The sequence below is a fragment of the Alligator mississippiensis genome, chromosome 4 (assembly GCF_030867095.1).
Source record: "Alligator mississippiensis isolate rAllMis1 chromosome 4, rAllMis1, whole genome shotgun sequence".
Classification (NCBI taxonomy): domain Eukaryota; kingdom Metazoa; phylum Chordata; order Crocodylia; family Alligatoridae; genus Alligator; species Alligator mississippiensis.
In genome coordinates this window covers 119,910,089-119,929,959 of record NC_081827.1, presented here as the reverse complement: position 1 = coordinate 119,929,959, position 19,871 = coordinate 119,910,089, and the positions used below count along the sequence as shown (strand labels likewise).

Sequence of the window (19,871 nt, the reverse complement as noted above, 5' to 3'; positions counted from 1 at the left end):
TAGGCAATTTAAATAATCTGGAAACCTATTGGCATCATATATTTTCATAAATTGTCCAAAAGTGATTTAAATCTTTGAAGAAATACAAAGTACTACAGGTGACATTAAAATCCCATTTTTCCCAGTACCTGCACTTAAGACAATTTTCAACTCTTTCCCAAAGAAAGATGAACTTCAACTGAAATTTGACAGAATTTGAGAAAATATTGGTCATACCTATGAAACACAGGCCTATTGTCTGTGTTGTATAAAGCAATTTTAGATAGTCATATAGAAGAAAAAACATTGTTTATGTCAAAGTAGGCTGCTGACATTGTATCAGAAATTAGTGCTAAAGAATGGGAGACCATCTGGAACTATTGTCCTTATGCATCTGCATGATGATAAAAGAAAATTATTTTAAAACACACTTAAAATTAAATGTATTTATGATATAGGAACAGACAGATGGAAGGAGCACAGTCACTTTGGGGAATTTTGCCATATATGATGGACAGACAAGTCCCACAATTAAACTGTTCAGGAAGAAGGTTGGAGACAGGTTGAGGGAAATAGCAGCATGCCAACTATCAGATAACTGAGGTTCTATCAAAATTGTGGGAGAAATGCAGTCCACAGCGGCTCCTTTAATCTTGCTGGTTTCGAAGCATGGCCCCCCCACCACAATTGGCAGAGGGGCCCCAGCAGCCCCGGGGAGGCAAAAACCATGGTTTTTAATATGGCACAGTTTTTGCCTCCTGGTCAGTCAAAAAGCAGCAGAGCCACTGGGGCCAGTCAGTGGCAGGAAGAGCAGAGTGACCTTATTCTTCTTCATGGTCATATCAACTGATTGAAATTTGAGCCTATTGTTACATCAGGAAGAAGTACAGAGACCTCCCCTTCTTTTTCTTCCTCAAAAATATATTGTCCTATAAACTTTCTCTTCCCTGAAAAAATGATGGTTATTGAGATATTTATATGTTTAAACAAACCCAGCCCATTCCTCATAATTTCCTTTCACCAGGGAAGTTCATGACATATTTTTACATACCATCATACTATATACATGTAATAGGCATCTTTTATATCTCAAGAAATCAGTATCTTTTTATGGAAGCTTCTGTCTTGATCTCCAAATCATTTATCTAAATCTGGCATCTCAAAATCTGCAGTCTACAGCATAATTTTGTTTACCTAGCAGATAAGCCTTCTGAAAATGTGCTGAGAAACTGGAAGGTACACATTAGTTTTATTCACTTGGCTGATTTACAGGTCTGCCTTTTAGCAGCTTTATACAAAACTGACACAAAGGGGAAAGGGAGAAGTGAGAACTCACACACGCGTTTTCCTCACAATCTAATTATCAGAGAAAGAATTAAGTAATAACCGTTTTTGTATACTGGGATTTTTTCAAGCCCTAAACAAGTGCAATATGAATGTATTTAGATAACCTGTAACTAGTCCTGAGGATGATCACACACACACGCACACACACACACACACGCTACATAACAGTTTTACTCTGCCTTCCACCCAAAGCTTTAAGTCCTGTACAAACATTAACTACCCCTGCTTGGTAAGAACTATCCTTGTTGTAGTCATTTTATTGGTGAAGAACCGAAGACAGAGTTTAGTGATTAATCCAGGGTTCCACAGCAATATAGTGACAGACAAAAAGATAGACCCCTGGTTACTTGGCCCTTAGTACCAGGCACAAAATCATCCCTCACCTTTTAAATTTTAATGACTAATTAAGTTCACTTGTCCAACTTGAATACAACTCAAAAGCTAAACCAGAAAAAGAATAATGCCAAAAGTCTGGTTTAATATTATCGCACTGTTAATAATCTTCAATTATATAGGCAGAGGCAAGACCTTTTTGCTTGTTTGCTTTTTACAAAAACAGAAAGACAAAAGCCTGCATTTAATTCATATAGAAACTTTGCTGGAGTAAGGACTCTGAGGAAAATTGTATTAAGTCTCAAAGTCAAGAAGCCTACTGTCAAAAATAAGGACTACAGAATCAGGATCATATTAGGAGCTCTAGGATAAATTATCTTTTTTATCTTGACACTTTTCACTTGCTGCTTAATAACAAATCATTTTGTATTTCAATATGTATATCAAATAAGCAAATCCCTTTTAGTACTGCTAGGTTAATAGATTAGTACTGCTAGGTTAATAGATAATACTGCTAGGTTAATAGATAGTACTGCTAGGTTAATGTGGGCCATTAAGCATTTTAAAGTATAAACTGGAATAATCATAGGATGAAAAGCCTGTGAAATCACCAGTGCACCAGAATACTTTCCCTCCCTTCCAGACATATACATCATTAGTAATAAAACATGGGTAAAATGCCAAATCACATTAGGGGTTGCAATCACAATAGAAAGTAACATTTCCTTTGAAACTCATTAAGAGTATTGAATACTTTTAATGCTTTATTGATTTAAAGACTAGTGTCACAACAGTCAGTGCAAATACTACAAGGGAAATTTCCAAAACAGATCCATGTTTTCCCTGGAGACACATTTTTCCATCTTTATTTTTTACAGTTCTCTTTTTAACAGGATGTAAGTTGTGGTCAAGTTGTTCACTTTGGTACTTAAACTAATCTCCAACTACTGGAGATCAAAAAGAGACCTATGTGGGCTGATTAGTTACCATGTGTCTACTTCAGGGTGCCTACCTTGAATTATGAAATGTCTAGTGTTAGCTGCTATCAAGATCTAGGCAGATCCTATAGGATCTGGTCTAGTACAGCAGTTTCCATCTTCCTTCCCCTTCTCAAATTAAAAACGTCATGAGTAGATTGTTAAGTGTGATGGGACCAACTACCCTTCACTCAATAAAAGAACAAATTCAGTGTAACTAATAATTTCCCAAGTGCATATATCCCATATTCACAGAATATAAATTGTCACAAGAGGATCATTTGTCCTTTCACATAAGTGGAAGTCAGAAAAAGAAAACAAAATTTCTAACACCTATAGGTATAGAGGGAACTGCAAAACAAGAATAACTTGAAACAGAATTGCCTAGCTAAGTCCATAGACGGCCTAAAACAATAACAGAGAGGCATAGACAGCATTACCAATTCTAACAATTCCGCCACAAGTTTTGCAATACTTGTTATTTTACTTAAAGCCTCATCTCCCAGGGACAAATGAATACAAGATTGTTTTTTCTGAAAGCATAAACTATCTAGGTCTCACAGTGGCAGAGAAAAGCTTGAAAGTGTGACCCTAACCTAAATTTTCAAATACCAAAAGGCAAAATACCTTGCCCACCCACAGTACGTTGTAAGCCAGATCTCATGTTTTTAGGGGTGCGATTAGTAATTATTTCTTTTAAATGGGCAACACTACCATTTTATATTCCTTCAATTATATTTGCAAATATATTTCCAGAAGGCCGCAGAATTCAGCATTTGTGTTATGGAAGCTACCACTTTGCTAGACCAGGCATCCTTCCCATGCTATATTGTGCCTTCCCCTCCATGTGAAATCAGTCTATATGTTGCTGTCTCTCTCCAGTTTCCCTGATAAGTGGTAATGAACAGGAATTCCCTCTGCACTGGATTGAGGAAGCAGAGGGCTCAGTGCTACAGTCCAATTTGTAGGCCAGGAGCCAGGACCGCGAAAAACTTAAGCTGAATTGCAATCTGGGTATTTCATGCCCAACCTGGATGGCTTAGATGTCCATAACGGAACATGCAGCTTTCATTTATACATTTATAACCAATTCAAATCCAATTCAGGACCCCTTGAACATCAGTAAATAATTACATTATTTAAACAACCAGAATTTGCCACTTAACTTGCCAAAACTTCCTCAGTCAGAAGAGACAAACATGCCCTGCCTTCAGCTTCCAGAACCTCCTCCTGGCCCCAGCCAAGCTGACCATGTTCACCTGACCAGGAAGGAGATTCTGGCCAAGAGGCACCACAGGGACCATGGGGCAGGTTTCCCTGCCCTGCTTCACTCCTGTCTCCAAGCAGAGTATCTCTGGGCAGTGGCTCCTTGGACTCATCTGAGGGCCAGTGAACACTGTCTAGAGTGCTCTGCTTGGTGTCCCCACTTGGCACACTTGTTTTAAACCTCTGACCAGCACTCCCATCCCTGCTTTTCCATTATTTGTCCCAAGAACTCCATTGTCCCCTTTTCCTGTATCTTCCCTGCCTCAGGGAGGCCAATGGGAGACTTGGTGGACTGAGCCCACATATTTTAAGGGTGGACAAATACTGGCCTTCAGGCTTCCTTCCAAGCCCTACAGTCAGCCTCACCTAGGGCACCTGCTGTTCCCAGTGTTTGCCTGATTGCTTAGGGCTAACTCAGGTCTACTGCTTTATTGAGATATGTTCTGGGCAAAAAGCAGTGGTGCTTCTGTTCACAGTGAGAATGCTAAAGCTTTTCCTGCCAAATAATGGATGGGCTCCATATGCCTCATGAAACAGCGAGGTTTTCCAAATCATGTAAGTACAGAGAGACTAAATCTCCATCTTAGAAGAAGAGATCACATTCTATTACCTTTCAGTAACAAAGCTGATCCATCCAGTAATAGTAATTGGCTCTAAACCACATATTTCTACAATGTAACACACAAAAAGGTATAAAATACTTCCCTGACTTTGAAAAAAAAACAAACAACTTATCAATCTAAGTAAAACTACCCTATCTACTAGAATAAATACCCCAGCCACACCTGATGACAGTGAGTTTTGACTCCATACAGAAGCCGATCCAAGATTTTCCAAAGTGGGGTGCGGAGGAAGTAGCCAGTACTGCAAGCATGGCTGCATCTGCTGTTCCCAGCCTTCGCCCTCCACCATAGTAGGCAGGATATGCCATGAGAGCAGCAGTTAGGGCCTTTTTTAAGTCCTCAAAGTGTGTAAGAATCCTCCCTTTCCCCTTCATGGTCAGAGGGCTCTTCCCTTCTCTCCCATTCCTGTTGTCCCAGGGGCAAAGGGAGCTTCTGCCCCACCCCAGCCAGGCTTTTTCAGGTGCTGGACTCAGCCCAGGATAGTGGCAGTGGCAGCAGTGGGTGGGCAAACTAGTTCCTCCTCTCCTTTTCTGCTCCCAGGCTGGCAGGGAACACCTGGGGGCACCAGGCAGGGGAGGTTAACCCACCTGCCCTCCCATCACCACTGCTGCTGTTACTGCCCCAGGCGGTATCCAGTCCCTGCAGAGCCTGACTGAAGTGGGACAGGTGTTCCCCTCACCCTGGGACAGTGGCAGTGGCAGGCAGGGGAAGGGACAGGACATGCCTCTGAGTGCCATAGAGGAACATGCCATAGAGGAAGAGAGGGAGAATTCTTACCTTTTTCAGGGACTTAGTCTTTACCTTTGGCTTCTGCCATATAGTCAGAAAAGGGGAGAGGTGCAGAAGTGCAGCTGTGCCACTGCACCCCCTCTGGATCTGCTCCTGACTCCATATAATTGAGTGATCACTTTAAGAAGTTATCAGCAAGAACTGATCCACAAACAGGAGCACAAGGTATATCCTTGTTAAATGCTAGCTCTATAAAGAGAAAGCAAGCAGAAATAAAGTGGCCTCATCAAGATTGCTTGTTACTTATTCCCAAGCAGTCCACTGCTCCCACATGTGTTTAAAGATGAAGCATGGCAATTATCATCATCTGTACAGTTTGTATGATACCCACAACTAGGGTGAAAGGAGGAGGAGAAATTCAATATGTAACTATTAACCAGTGCAGATTCTAGATCTGGATTATCAGTCTTAGATTGGATGCAAACTGTTTTGGCTGTCTCAGGTAGATTTCAAGCCTCTTCAGGGAGGGACCATTTCTCCTTTTCATAGATTTTTACAGCAAGAAGGGTCCATTATCTAGTCTGATGCCCTGTCCCTTCTGCCACCCCTGTAGTGAGCTGAAAGCTATTGGTGCTGTTACTAATAAAAATGAACTTCTTGGGAAGACATTTCTGCTTTATCAATCTGTGCTCCACAAAACCACTGGATACAATTTAAAAAAACCCAAAAAGGATACTGACTCTGACTGTCTACTGCCTGCCCCTGGTGTAGTAGTTTACACCAGTATAAAGCTGAGTTTAAATACTGCCATTCTTATTTGGTAGCATGTTATACCCATTTAAATGACTGCACATTTACATCAATCCCATTTTATTTAAATATAGTCATTCTCCATGTGGCTTTGCAGGTAATGGAGAAAGTTCCCCAGCTGTTCCTGTAGGCCAAGCACCAGCCGTCACATCTCATTTGCCTTTCCATAATACTCTGGGGAATAGATTATGCAAAACACTGTTATATGTACAGACATACCAGTTAGGGAGGAAAGGTTTACTATGCCAAGGCATCCTTCCTGGAACCATAGGGATCTCAGTAAATTCATCTTATTGTCTCATTACTCAATAGTTATTATTATTATTTATATAAAGACAAGATCCAAAATAAATCTGATAATTTTCAGAACAGTTGATATAAGACTTCCTTGATTCATCATGAGCCAATTCCATACTACAGCAGGAGTTCCAGGTTACAGCATGCTGCTTAATGAAAAATCTAGCAAGGTGGATGACATGGGATATAAAAAGGAGGAGAAAATTAGCTTCTTGTTTTTAAAGAAACACTTTAATATAGGCTGCAGGGGTGCATGCCTAGCCAAATTTAGAAGTGCTTTGGATCATTCTGTCTTTAGAAGAGAGTTTAGATCATTCTCTTTCCTTGTGACTATTCCTTCATTCATTCCTTTTGTTTACTGTTGATTTACTCAAGCTCTGGACCTGGTTCAGTTCTTGGAGAAACAGACAAAGCCAACTGATCTAAATAGTGATCCTGCCTTTAAGCCTGAGACTGAACTGAAACTAAAGTATTTTTGCATTAGAGGTTGAATTCAGAGTTCCTATAGGTGAGTGCAGCCCCCACTGTTGTCAGTGCACTTGGGCTCTGAAATAGGCTTTACACAGGGATGAATCTGGGAAGGAGGAAATTCTGTGCTGCAGACACACCTTTCTTCTGCTGCCACTGCTGCTGTCCCTGGCTAAGGAAGCCCCAGGAGAGGACACCTGGAAGGGACGGGGGGGGGAAGGAGCAGGCATTGGACAGAGGAATCAGCCAAGTTTGGCCCCCACACAACATTTTCCTGAAGTGTGGGGCAGAAATGGCTCTGGGCAGGGTCATATTAACCCTTCAGTGGGCCCTAAGCAAACAAACTTGTATGCCTCTACTTTTTTTCACTCAATAACTATAATATGTAAAATAAGCACAGCTGGGCCCCTTCTTCACTTAGGGTCCTAGGCATGTGCCTAGTTTGCCTATGCATTAATCTGGCCCTGGCTCTGGGGCTTCCCATCCCCCTGAGGCAGCCAGGGACAGTGGTTTCAATGGTAGCAATGGCAGGTCCAGCTCTTTTTGTGTATGATTCCTGCCCGGTTCCCTGGCCGTCACTGCTAACCTAGGAGCTCCAGACACACGTTGTTCCCATCCCCCTATAGTTCAAAGGGTGGTTCCCCCCCAGCATTTAGGAAAAATTCTGGATCTGCCCACAGCTGTATGTGACCTGCCCCTTGGCACAAAAGTAGTTTCCACTTATGCATCCTAAACAACAGTTCAATGTCTGTAGTAGAACATCTCCGTCTATATACTGTTTTAGATAAACATTCTGAAAACCCTTTTAAACATTGACAGATAAGTATTTGCATATGCTAGGCAGCAGGTATAATGGTCTATTGTCCTGAGGTTACATGGAAGTCTGTAAGAAGTTAAATAGCTTAGTATAATAAATGTATCCTGGTTGTACATGAGTAGAGATGGGTTCAGACTACAGAATTATGATCTGAATGCCAAACATCCCAAAATTTGAGAAAGTTTTGATCTGAGGGTTGATTTAGAGATAGGGACTATTGACAAAATTCAAATCCACATTTGGAGTATTTTGATTTTATGGGATGCTTAAATACAGAATTTTTTATTTCTGTTTTTGAGAGAAAAATGTCATGCTGTAGAAAAGTAGCCGTGTGCAGAAATTCACTCAAAGCAGAACCATTTCACCCAGACCTCCCTTTCTCTTAAATATGGAGGTTTTGATAGCATTAAACCACTCTTTGCTTTGGCTTTCTATTGCCAAAACAGCCCTATTGTTTCCAGGTTCAGTTATATGGTGTTAGCTTCCTCCTCCTGTGGAGAAAAAAAACCCTTTAAAATGCAGGAATTCAAGCATGGTCTCTTTATAGTAGCCCTGTCAGTCTGCTTACCACAGCCCTTTTCAATATTTTTATTAGGTGAGGAAGGCAACGGGTCAAGTTTTGTCTAAATTGGAATTTTCCAAACTATCTAACTTCAGACTTCTTTAAACCTAAAATATCCAGGGGCAGCTGGTAAGATAACAAAATCAAAGTCATTTAAAAAGTGTTAGTCCAATGCCGCACCACCCAGCAAAAACTAAGCTTCACTAGCAGGAGGGACTCTCCTTTCTTCTTGCTCCAAGGACTTGATCCCCAAACCCTTCTAAGTCAACATAAATACTCCCATTGACTTCATTGGATTTTGGACAGTATCCCAGAAGATTCAGCACAACAGAATCTCTAGTAAATGTGAGTAATATAAGACAATCAAATGTTTCTGATTCCATCCAATAAAGGGCAGTGTTTCATATGAGCACTTTGCCAACTCATTAGACCTAGTATTTCTGGAATTTATCCATTTCTTTTAAATACCAGCCTAATTTTATAGCCTATAAAATTAGCATTTCCTCTTTTTCTGTAATGGGTTCCATTTTTTACAACAAGGCCCTTGAAGAACCTGTTGGGTTTTTGAGCATATGGAATATTTGGTTACTTTTCAAAAATCTTAAACACTAAGTACTTTGGAGCTAATACATTAGTTAATAACCCATTAAGAGGGACTTTCATATTGGTGATAATTTTAAAGTATAGTACACTTAAGTACTAAAGTATAGTACACTTAAGTATGTACTATGTAACAATTTATCTTTCAGAAAATGTCATAATTTCTCTTACTGGGTTTAATAACTACTAGTTAATTATGTAAGATCACATCCCATATTCCCCTATTTCTTGATGCAGTGAAGTCAGAGGGCTTGATCTTACAGTCATTACTCACAGGAGGAGACACATTGATTTAATACACTTCTGTGAATATGGATTACAGTATAGGGTCCTATAGTATTGATTTTGTGACATCACAATCCTTTCCTCAGCAATCCTTTCCTCAGACTCTGGTGACACACGACCATAATTTCATTGCAAGATGAAGCACTTAAGTTGGAAGAAGAAAGTTCACATTAAAATGTAAAGATCTTAATCAGTAGCAGACAGAAGACTTTGGCCCAGGTCCTTATTCTAAATAAAAGTTTTCCTGGTAAAAATTGCTGATGTGACATCTAACAATTTCCCTTCATTATTTACAAAAAGGAGTTTAGTTTTTCCTTGATTCATTCCTTTCATTTACTATTTATTTTGGTCTGTTTCCTGTTTATTTTCTTAAGCTCTGGGCCCAGTTCAGTTCTTGGAGGAACAGAATAAACCAACTAATCTCAATAGTGGTCCTGCCTATGTCAAATCTGGACATAGGTTTGGTCCTGATGTATGATCTCTCAAACAGCTGATTTTAAAACATCACTTGTAAGATCCTCAGCTGATGTAAAGTGGCATAGCTATGCTGATGTTTTTGCCTTTTATTTTTTATTTTCTGTTCTTGGTCATTTATAAAGTTGAAATTATTTCCTGCACTTTCCCTTTTTCTGCTGTAGTAAGTACTGTACTGATGCAGTCTCTGCTTTGAAAGTTTCAAAATACTGGGTCATTTTGCATACCATGAACCTCCATTTGGTGTCAGATAGGTGTCAGGTGCATCACCTAAACATTAAAATGCGACCTTGGATCCTATATTTCATAAAATACCTCTTTTATTCTAAAGTCTCTGTGCAACTATAGCCCAGCCACTGTGTTTAAGTCTCCAAAATGACCTTTCCAACTCCAATATTACAGCTACTATCCTAGTACATCTCCACCTCAAATATAAAATATTTTCTCCTCAAGGTCTTCCCTATACATCAACCTCAATATGTTAACAATAGGCTTTATCATTTCCCTTCTTAAACCTCCTCCTCTGTTGACTTCTGTTACTGTCAACTATGTCACCATTTTTTCCATTACTCATGCTTACTGTATGGTATTTCTCCTCTAAATACATGTAGCAAACTAAAGAGTAAATGTTATAATGTAACTACTGTAATCTGGTCAGAGCACTCCATACTTTCATTTTGCTACCGCATGCTTTCCTTAAAGTAAGCCAAACATGATACATTATGTTTCATTTCTGAGACTCCTTTACTTAAAAGCCAGAGTAATTTCCTAGCACGTGAAATGGAGGAGTTCCAGAAATGAAACATTATGCATCATGTTTGGCTTACCATAAAAGCTGCACATTTCTTTTTTCCATAATGAGCTGCTCACTTCATCCCTTCTATTCATTCAGATCAAAACACTGTGCTGGGAAGAACTGGTAACATTTTATTTTAAGTGTCTCTTCATCATTTATTCATTTGTTATTTGTTCCACTTTTAGCATTAATACAAAACATAGTGTTTCTTTCATAAAAAATCCTTTTCTTTTCAGAATTTCTGTCTCAGGATCTGAAACATGTTCACAAAAGACTTATAAAAAACCCATCAAGTCTATTGTATATGAAATGTATTTAGACAGCTTTCCAAGTTCACCTCTTCTCCTCATTCAGAATATGTCTGTAGGAACATAGGAGCAGTCACAGTAGAACAGATCAATGGCTTACCCAAACCAGTGTCCTGCCTCCAACAGTGGTCAATACTGAAAGCTTCAAAGAAATGCATAAGATCCCACCATTACCCCTAGTGATGCAATATTAATAACAATTAAATATTTAGTGCTTCCACCATTTTTATCATAAAATCCCAGAGCACTTCAGAAACACAAAGAGTCTGTTCTGATATCCAGTGGAAAGACTCTGGTTGACTTTAACATGCTTTGTATCTTGCTCTAAGTAATCTTTACAACTGCCCTGTGAGAGCTATTGTTTCTATATGACTCGTGGGAAACCTGAGGCAAAGGGAGGTTAAAGTAAGGATTTTACCAGGTAAAAAATGTACCCACCACCTGTTAAGGGTTAGGGGCCCAACTCTATTCCCTGCATGATTTTGAAATTTGTACCATATTAGTGAATCCTTGTCAAAACTGAGATTAGAATCCATATCTCATAATTCCCATGCTGCATTCCAACCATCCCACATCCCACTACTAAAGACATTTTCTTCTGACCCTACCAGACAATATACTCAGTCCCTGAAACAAGGGAACTGAGAGTACTTGCAATCTCTTTCAATAATGCTTTACATTAGGGCTGTCTAAATTCTAAGTGGCCAGAGGCTGCCCACCCTGTGGGCACACTGGCAGGGGCTGCATGCCCCATGTATCAGTGGGGGTCATGGGGCCCCAAGCTACATGACACAATGACGTTCCCTGTTTCACTTTTTACCCGCACCCCTCTGCTGCAGCCTCACTGAAACAGCCCCATGTGGACACTCTCCCCCAAACCCTCACTCGGGATGAAGCTGCATAGTCCCAGCCTCACCCCGAGTGCTCCACACCATGCCATACAGTGCCATGCCATGCCTCACCACCCCCTGGGATGGGTGCAGAATTTTGAAAGCTGGAGGAGGAAGCTGGAGCCTCCAGTTGCTATTGCAGTCAGAGTGATAAAGTGAGTCATGGCTGGAAGGGACCCTGGGGCTGCAATTTAATTCCTTGCAGTCCACATGGGGTCAGAGGGCCACCAATTAGACAGCCATGGTTTATATAATGGTATGTCCTGATCTTTTTCTCTTCCACAACACCTGAAAAATCTCAACCTGAAGGTTTATCTCACACGACAGACAGTCGAGTAAATTCAGATTGTTGCAACTTGGCAGTTGGTCTGAGTCACTCCCATTATATGAAAATCACAATTTTGTAGATGAGGTTGTTTGGATTAAGTATGAGTTGCCTGTTTCCATGGTGGCAAAAAGCAGTCCTCAGGGAACAAGGACTTTGTCTTCTCTGCTACAGTTTCAATTAGTAATTCTCCCTGAGGTACGAGAGATGTTGGAAGATCCTTGTCCCACTAGCTGTGGTCTAGCTCCATGTCCTGACAGAGTGAAAGCAGGGGGAATATTAGATTTCCTGCTTGTGGAGACTGTCAGCAACTCAGCAAGAGAAGGCTGCCTACTACTCTGGAAGAAGGAACAGTCTGATTAGTACCACACCTTCCCTTATTGGGTAAGATTATGGAGAAGATTGTGGTAAAACAATTCTTGCTGTATTATGTCAGTACATCAGTACTTTTGAACTCCTTGTCCTTTGTCAGTTTGGGTATATATCTGACCATAGCACAGGAACTACACTGGTTAATGTTCTACTGATGGATAGGATCAGGCTTTTATGCTGATATTAGATCTAATACTGCTTTCAAAACATTGATCAGAAAGTATTGTGGAGGCACTCACAGATCCTGGTGCAAGTGGTCAGCCAATTTTCCATTGGCTTCATTCTTTCCCCCAGGAGAGGTTTCAGTGAGTAGCTGTAGATAACTGATCCTTTCAAGAGTCACTCCCCTGTTCAGCCTGGGGCTGCTATGAGATTTAATAAGGAATCATGAGAGTTGGTGATTTCAGTAAGTGTATGACATCCAACTGCATGTCTCTGTCTTGATCCACTCAGATGATGCAGTCTGCATGGCAGCTGTTGTCTAGCCAAGATTGCAATATGGATTAACCAAGCTGTTTGAAGCTCAGTCTAGAACAGACTAAAGTGATGATGGCTATTTGCAGCTGGAAACCCTTTGATTGCTGGGGTATTAATAATGAATAGAGATTTATATTAATGATATTAATCTTTAGTTAAGTAATGGCATCTGCAACTTATGGGTGATTATAGAGCTGTGGGTGCTGCTTGACACCCACAGTACAGCACTGACCCATTCAGCTTTTTATCACATACATCTAACTGGAGACTTGCAGTCTTCCCTTTCACATGTAGAACTTGTCATGGTAATCTATGTTTTCCCCTCAAAAGATTAAGCTGTTGCAGTGTCCTTTACATAGGACTATATATTACAGTCATTTAGAGGCTGAAGCTATCATTCAGCAGAGGCTGAACAGAGAGGTCTCTTACTGAGTGGCATGTCTAACTGGAATGTATAGTGCTGGTGTTCCTAGATCTGCAGTAACTGATTACGGTTTGCAAGTGAAGTTTAAGCTCTTGATTATGACATCTAAAAGCTCTGAATGGCTGGGGTGCCAGTCAACCTGAGGAAACATCAAATCTACCACAGCTATGGTCAACAGTGTTCCTTCAGCTGGATTCCCTTCATTAAGAGTGACCTGCAACAAAGGTATCTTCTGTAACTACCTGAGGGTCTTATTCCCTTCCTGTGTTTGAAAGTAACCCAAATTTGGTGACTGGACATATACCAAAAGCCAGCATACCTGGAGAAAGCTGAAGGTAAAACTTCCTAGATGATAAAAGAGTATTTGACTGGTTGGCTGAATGACAGCCAAGTTCCTCTGAAAGAGATTTTAAAGTTTCTGGGGTTTGCTTCAATTGTATGTATTGTTCAAATCATTATGTTAAAGTGCCAACAGGTTTGGATGAGTGTCTTTGATTTTGAATCCCAGTCAATCGATATTTTAGGGAACTGACTGTTTCCAGGCCTTGTAGGAGCACATGAGCAGCAGTACTGTGTAAAGACAGTAATATCTACAGCAGGAAGTGTGTGGCAATTTTCTGAAGAGACCCACGACATTTCACCTCCCAGGTACTGTAAATCCTCATTGTTCTGTATTGTCCAAGTGAACATCCCTTTCCTCCCTCCCCCACCCCCCACCCCAAAAATCAACATGTGGAGAAGTGTCATGGGGTACCCAAAAAATAATTTGAAATTGCCCTGCTTAAAGGGCAGTCTGCCCCGCTCTCACCTGCCATGCCTTGAGTGGCCTATGCATGGCATTGCATGAAGGCTCCCTCACCACAGGCAACCCCACCACACTAACCAGCTCCAGTAGGGTGCAGTTTTAGTTCCTACCCAGAACTGGTCTTCAGGCCTCCATGATCTTATACGTCCCTCTCTGGGGCCCCCTTAAATGTGCTATGCTCCATCAGGGCTGCTAACCACCCTAGCTCCATCTCATCTGAATCCTCCATATCTGGCCCCCAGCTCACTCTCTGACCCCTGTCCTAGATCCACCCTCCTCAGACAGTCTAGCACCAGCCATTGTCCTCCTAGGTCCTGATCCCACCTCCAGGGCAGTCGAGACTCCAGGCTCCCAGTTCTGGCAGTCTCTCGGGGGGCGGGGGGAGTATTTCACCCTTTGGCCCTTCCCAGGCCCTGGCCCCAGCTTGGACCAGTGAGGTTCCTAGAGTCAATCCCAAAGCAGCCAACTCTCTCTTCTCTGGGAGGCCGCCCGCTCAGGCCCCTCCGCAGATCATTCCCTCTCTCTCTGGGTGAGCTCAGAGGCCCCAATAGATCTTTCTTACCGCAGCCCTCTTTCCTTCTCTGGGCTTATCCAGGCCCCTCAATAGGCCCCTGTGCTCTGCCAAACTCACTGGGTTCACCCAGGACCTTCCCTAGATCTCTTACACATATATGCCCCTTCTCTCAGGGCTTTTCTAACTGCTCAACAGGCCCTTGTACACTCAGCCCCTCTGGCCTCTCACTAGGCCCCTGTGCATACAGCCCTTTCTCAGGGCTCTGGACCCTACGCTGGGGTCCCCAGGAATCTCCTCCATCCCCTTAGCTCCTACCCAAACCTCTGGATGTTTCAGATGTTACTCTCCTTGCTGACATTCAGGACCTGCAGCCTTCCTGCTAGGTGATATCCCTCCACCAACTCCCAAGATGTTACTGCTAATCCTGCTCTCATTCTCTGAGCTTATAAACTGTCTAAGCCCAGACCTCCTCTAATTAGAGGTCTCCTTTGCAATCAGGTGACTCCCTTGACCAAGCCTCGCCCGCTGGCCCCTGGGTCAGCTGACTCCCTAATTAGGCCTGACCCCTCTTGCCGGTGGCTCAGCAGACTGCCTGACCTCTTAAACTGGCAAACACACCAAGTGCCCTGCCACAGAAAGCCATTGTAAAAGAGCACTGTAAGATTTAAATTCTGCATTGTGATGCTTCCAGATAAATACATTTGAGTGTGCTAGTGCCCAAATGAAGATCCATGGCTCAGCTGTGTAGTAAGCAATGTCAGGAAGGAGAGAGGAAACAGTTTGAACAGCTTTGTCACTGTGCAAAGCCTCTCAGGTGACAGTTTTACAAATTGCCAGATGGGCAGCAAGGCTGATGTTTTATCCACACCAAACAGATACAGTTTAGCAAGTGACAGTTGGCCCACCAATGCTGAAACAGCAAGCTCGTAGAGGCAGCCTTTGCCCTTCTTGGGATTCATCAGTTCGGTGCAGCTGTTTTCTCAATGAGATTAACTTCTAGGCGAAACATCAATTTAATAACATTAGCTTGGCAACTTTTAGAATTTTAAAGAGCCAGTGCTTCCTGTCTCCAAGAAGCTGGCACGTCTAAAAAGCAAGGAGTGAATAAAATGCTCTAGGTGGAAATTGTAACCTCTTTTATTTAATTTATTTTTTCACTGCAAAACAAACAAACAGATTAGATACTCAAAGACAACTGAATTTCATGCTCATGAAAATAGATTTATAACCAGGGGCTGAACCAGGATACTGAATGGTCAGGCTGTGTGCAAACTTCCTCAGATATCTCTTCCAGTGCATTTCAGTCCTATCCTGTAATACCCCCATTTACTTCCATCTATATGTGAATTCCTACTTCAATTCTCAGTGTATTATATAGTAACCATATACATGATTTAATAAAAGTAGGCTTACTATCCAACTAAGGCCATATTCTCAGTCACAGACCATGCTTCCAGTTCACCTCAGTCATGATCTGTGGGTTTCCCTGTTATTCCAAGCTACCACACGACTCTAATGCACTTCATTACTTTTTTGCAATGCTTCCTGGCATTCTACTCCTGGATCTTCCTTGACCAGTGATACCAAATAACATGCTTGAAATACTTCTGACTCAGAAGTGGTGATAATTTCTATAGGAATAATACCCTGAGACTTAGAATTCCTGAAAATCTTCTTTTCTTGATTTCTTACTCTTTTATTGGAATAGTATGACATCATTTTTTGAAGCCAAACATGTATTTTCCTTTTATTAAGTCTAAAGCAAATCTTTGTCATAAAGCTGCTAATGAACAACTTTGACTTCTGAAAGCAGCCTTGGTTCAGCAAACACTTAAGCCCATAGCTAAATCCTGTGGGAGTCAATGGGACTAAAATATGTGCTTAAAATTATGTATATGCTTCATTGAATCAGAGCCAGGGCTAGAATAAAAATTAACTACAGTTCACTCAGCTACTTGCTTACCTGTAAATACCTACTATCCTCCTTTCTTTCCAAAACATCAGTACCCAAATACTCTAAAACAAAATCCTACTGAATATATTAACATTATGTGTGAAGCAAATGCATATTTCAGCACTTGTGAAAGTGAGAGCAGGGAAAGCAGGCAACTAGAGTGTGAACAGATGTGGTAGAAGCTTCCTCTAAATAGTTCTGTTAAGGCAATGTCAGTCTTTACCAGCTACAACACTGCTATTTTAGGACTTGAACCTACAAACTCTGACAGATGCAGGAAGTCATTTGTGAGAATAAAGATTAATAACATCAGGAAAGATATGAAGGATCGGAGCCCTAGATGAGGTGCTGTTTTAAGCACTGACTGACAATTATGCAAAACTCTGGGTTGGTTTTATAAATGAGCAGAATACTGTAATTTGAGTGCAATAATAATTATAGTCAAGATGTAGCCTGCATGGTACATACATTTCCCTTAGAAGGCTTAGATGAAGCATATTAAACATGCTCAAGGAAACATTAATGGATCAAAAGTGAAAAGAGAAAAAAAAAGGCATGTGGAACCAAGCTTGCAGTGTTAGGCAGAACTTAGAAAATGAATTTGTCAGGGAGATGTTCAGAGCTTGAACATGGCCTGTTAATATCTAAATGTAATGCTAAGCATGGAAACAATAAAAAAGTATGGGCATCCCCCCCCTTTCTGTATCATATTAATCACAATGCTGCCAGGGGAGGGCGGGGAACACCCAGCCAAAAAAAACAGAACAAAACAAAAACCCTCTGAAAAGCAACTGATGTATTTCTTAGTGGAATGTATCCATGGCTAAACCAAAGATCTCAGAAGTGTTCTATTGTTCATTGGACTAATCCTGCCACCAATCCTGAACATTTACCCTGAGGTGCTGAGCACCACTCAGCTGCCACAGGCTTCCCTGCAGAATCTATCCCTAAATTAGGTGTCACTGGGGTGCTGAAGGGATAGCTCCTGTTTACCTTTTTTTTTTTTTTTTGGATTTCTAGACTGTAGCTGCTGATAAAAATCACTTGCTAGAAAAGAACTAAAGTGATGGTAGGTGGGGGGGGAATGGGAATGAATGATTCTGCAATGACATTTCAATCGCACTTGCATGAAATATGTGGGAAGACTGACAGTGACGTTTGCCAATATCCCAGTAATGTAATAACTTTGGATTAGGCAGAACAATGGTATGTATGCATGTATATATGTGTGTGTGTGTGTGTGTGTGTGTGTGTATGCGTATATATGTATGTATGTATTCATGTGTATGTGTGTATATAGGTATGTATATGCATGTGTGTGTATACGTATGTGTGAGTGTGTGTATGTATATACACGTATGAGTGCGTATATAAACGCAGCAAGCAGAAGCTATCGCAGCCGGCACTCCCCTCTCCTCCTGCTCTTTTCTTTCCTTTCGGTGGGCATTTCTGATCCCTGCAACGCGTGAGTGACAGGCGAGGGGCTAGATGGAGACGGGCTGTCCCCCCGCAGGAGCCCGGCGTCTTCCCCCGCTCGGAACCTCCAGCCATGACACGGGAAGCGTCACAATGGGGCTGGGGCTGGGGCAGCACAGGCTGCAGTGCTGGGGGGCGGCAGGGATGTCTGCGGCCGCCGGAGCCTCCGAGCGGGGCACACTCCCCTTTCCCATCTGGATCCCTCTCTCTGCTCCTTGCAGCTCCCGGCGCGCCCTGCCAGGGGCCACGGAGAAATGAGACAATAAGGTTTCGAGGTCTTTAGCACATGTAGGGCCAGACGCTCCCCCGGGCGAACACAAAGCCCCTGCTTCTGCCAGCTGGCGTCGGGGTAGGCAGGCACCGAGAGTGATCGCTGCCCGGGGAAAGTGACTGCCTTTCGCTTGGAGGAGCGCATTCTCCCTACTCGGTCTTGGTCGCCGGCTCTTATTATTCCCAGCACAAAAGGGAGATGGGGGGAAAGTGACAAAATCAGAACAACCCCCCCTCCTCCAAGGCCCTAAGACGATGTAACCCATGGATCCAGCCGCACATCTGTGCCTTGCGCGGGCGCCGAGATCCGCTGCGTGGCGAGGCGGGGGCGGAGGCGGGGGGGGGGGGGGGGTGAGGATGCAGGCGAGCTCTGCCTTACCTTGAGCACAAAGAGCCAGAGCAGGGAGAAGCGGATCATCTGGACGCCGCCCGCTCCCCCCGGCAGGATCCCGACCATGGAAGTGGAAGCGGGGGAGCGTCGCCCTCCGGGATCTCGGCAGGGAGGCTGAGATCTTCCTCCTCCTCCTCTTCTCTTGGCCCCCAAGTGCTGCTAACAATGGCGAGCCGCTGCAGCATCAGGGGACTCGCAGGACGGGCTCCTCTCCTGCTTCTTGTATTTCATTTGGGGGAGAGGGCTGGATTTTTATGTTTAATTTTCTTCCAGTGGTTTCTCTGATCCCTTCATTCAAAAGCAGGGGGAGGGAGAAGGGGCCGGGACTTTGCTGCTGCTGCCCCTCCTCCTCTGGAGGTGCAGAAGGGTGATCGGTAGAGCCCCCGCTTCCCTTTGCTCGGGTCCTCCTTTTTTATCCCTCCTGGCTTCACCTGAATGACCGAGGAGCCCTCATTCCAGGCACGGAGCTGGAAGTGACAAGCAGCCTCCCATCTCTCTGCTTCTCTCCCTCCCACCCCGGCCATCTCCACCCCCTGGTAGCTCCACCCCTCCTCTCCCTTCCCTGGATCCTGCCTTCAACCCCAAGCTCTGGACTCTTATTCTTGCCCAAGCAGGTTTTCTCTCTTTTTGGAGGTCACATAATAAAATGGACTCACAGCCCCCCCGCGCCCCCCACCCCCCCACCAGCTACCACTCAGGCAAAATTCCAGTCTACTCTCCCACAGATGCCAACCATTAAAATATACACCTATATGTTTCCCATTGCACTCCACATATTGCTGTCTTGGGAGATGGTTTCACACTGAGCTGCCAGAGAGAGAACAGACCTGAGTGTAATAGTGTAATTGCCTCTCTTGATGTGACTGTGATATAATTTTACACTTACCAGAGGAGGTTACCATACGCTTGCCTCTTTTGACCCCCATCCAGAAGCTGGTTTGTGCTAGTAACTGCCCTACACTCATGAAAATAGAAATCCTGTGTCTAAGAAGCACTAAGATGCAGCTGATCATGAAAGTGGACCCCTGTGTTCACATGGGGAATCACTGACTTCTGCCAGAGTGCTGCTAATGCAAGCTCAATGCCTATGTAAGTCATTGCAGGACTGAGGACTAATTGCCTAATAAAGCAAGGTGCTGAGCATCTTGCAGGAGGACTGCAGCTGCATGATGAATTAGGTTCCAAATGCTCTTACTTAATTTAGCCTACATAGAAAATATTCCAGCCCCAGACCCTTAAGTAGGAAAACTGGTTGTTCCATGAACTAGGTCTCTGAGAAGATTACAACTTCCAATGTAAAGG

At 42.8% G+C, this 19,871-nt stretch overlaps 1 protein-coding gene across 3 annotated transcripts in view; it reads right to left on the bottom strand.

The window, feature by feature from the left end:
* PTPRO (protein tyrosine phosphatase receptor type O) overlaps positions 1–19,076 on the bottom strand; it is a 264,040-nt gene extending 244,964 nt beyond the window's left edge. For 2 of the 3 annotated variants that reach the window (XM_019489537.2, XM_019489539.2), the window contains exon 1: positions 18,558–19,076. In XM_019489537.2, the coding sequence (XP_019345082.1) occupies positions 18,558–18,635 (78 nt within the window). In that variant the 5' untranslated portion in view covers positions 18,636–19,076. The remainder of the gene's footprint in view (positions 1–18,557) is intronic. The other variant, XM_019489538.2, reaches the window with a different exon arrangement.
* Between the last annotated feature and the right edge of the window lie 795 nt (positions 19,077–19,871).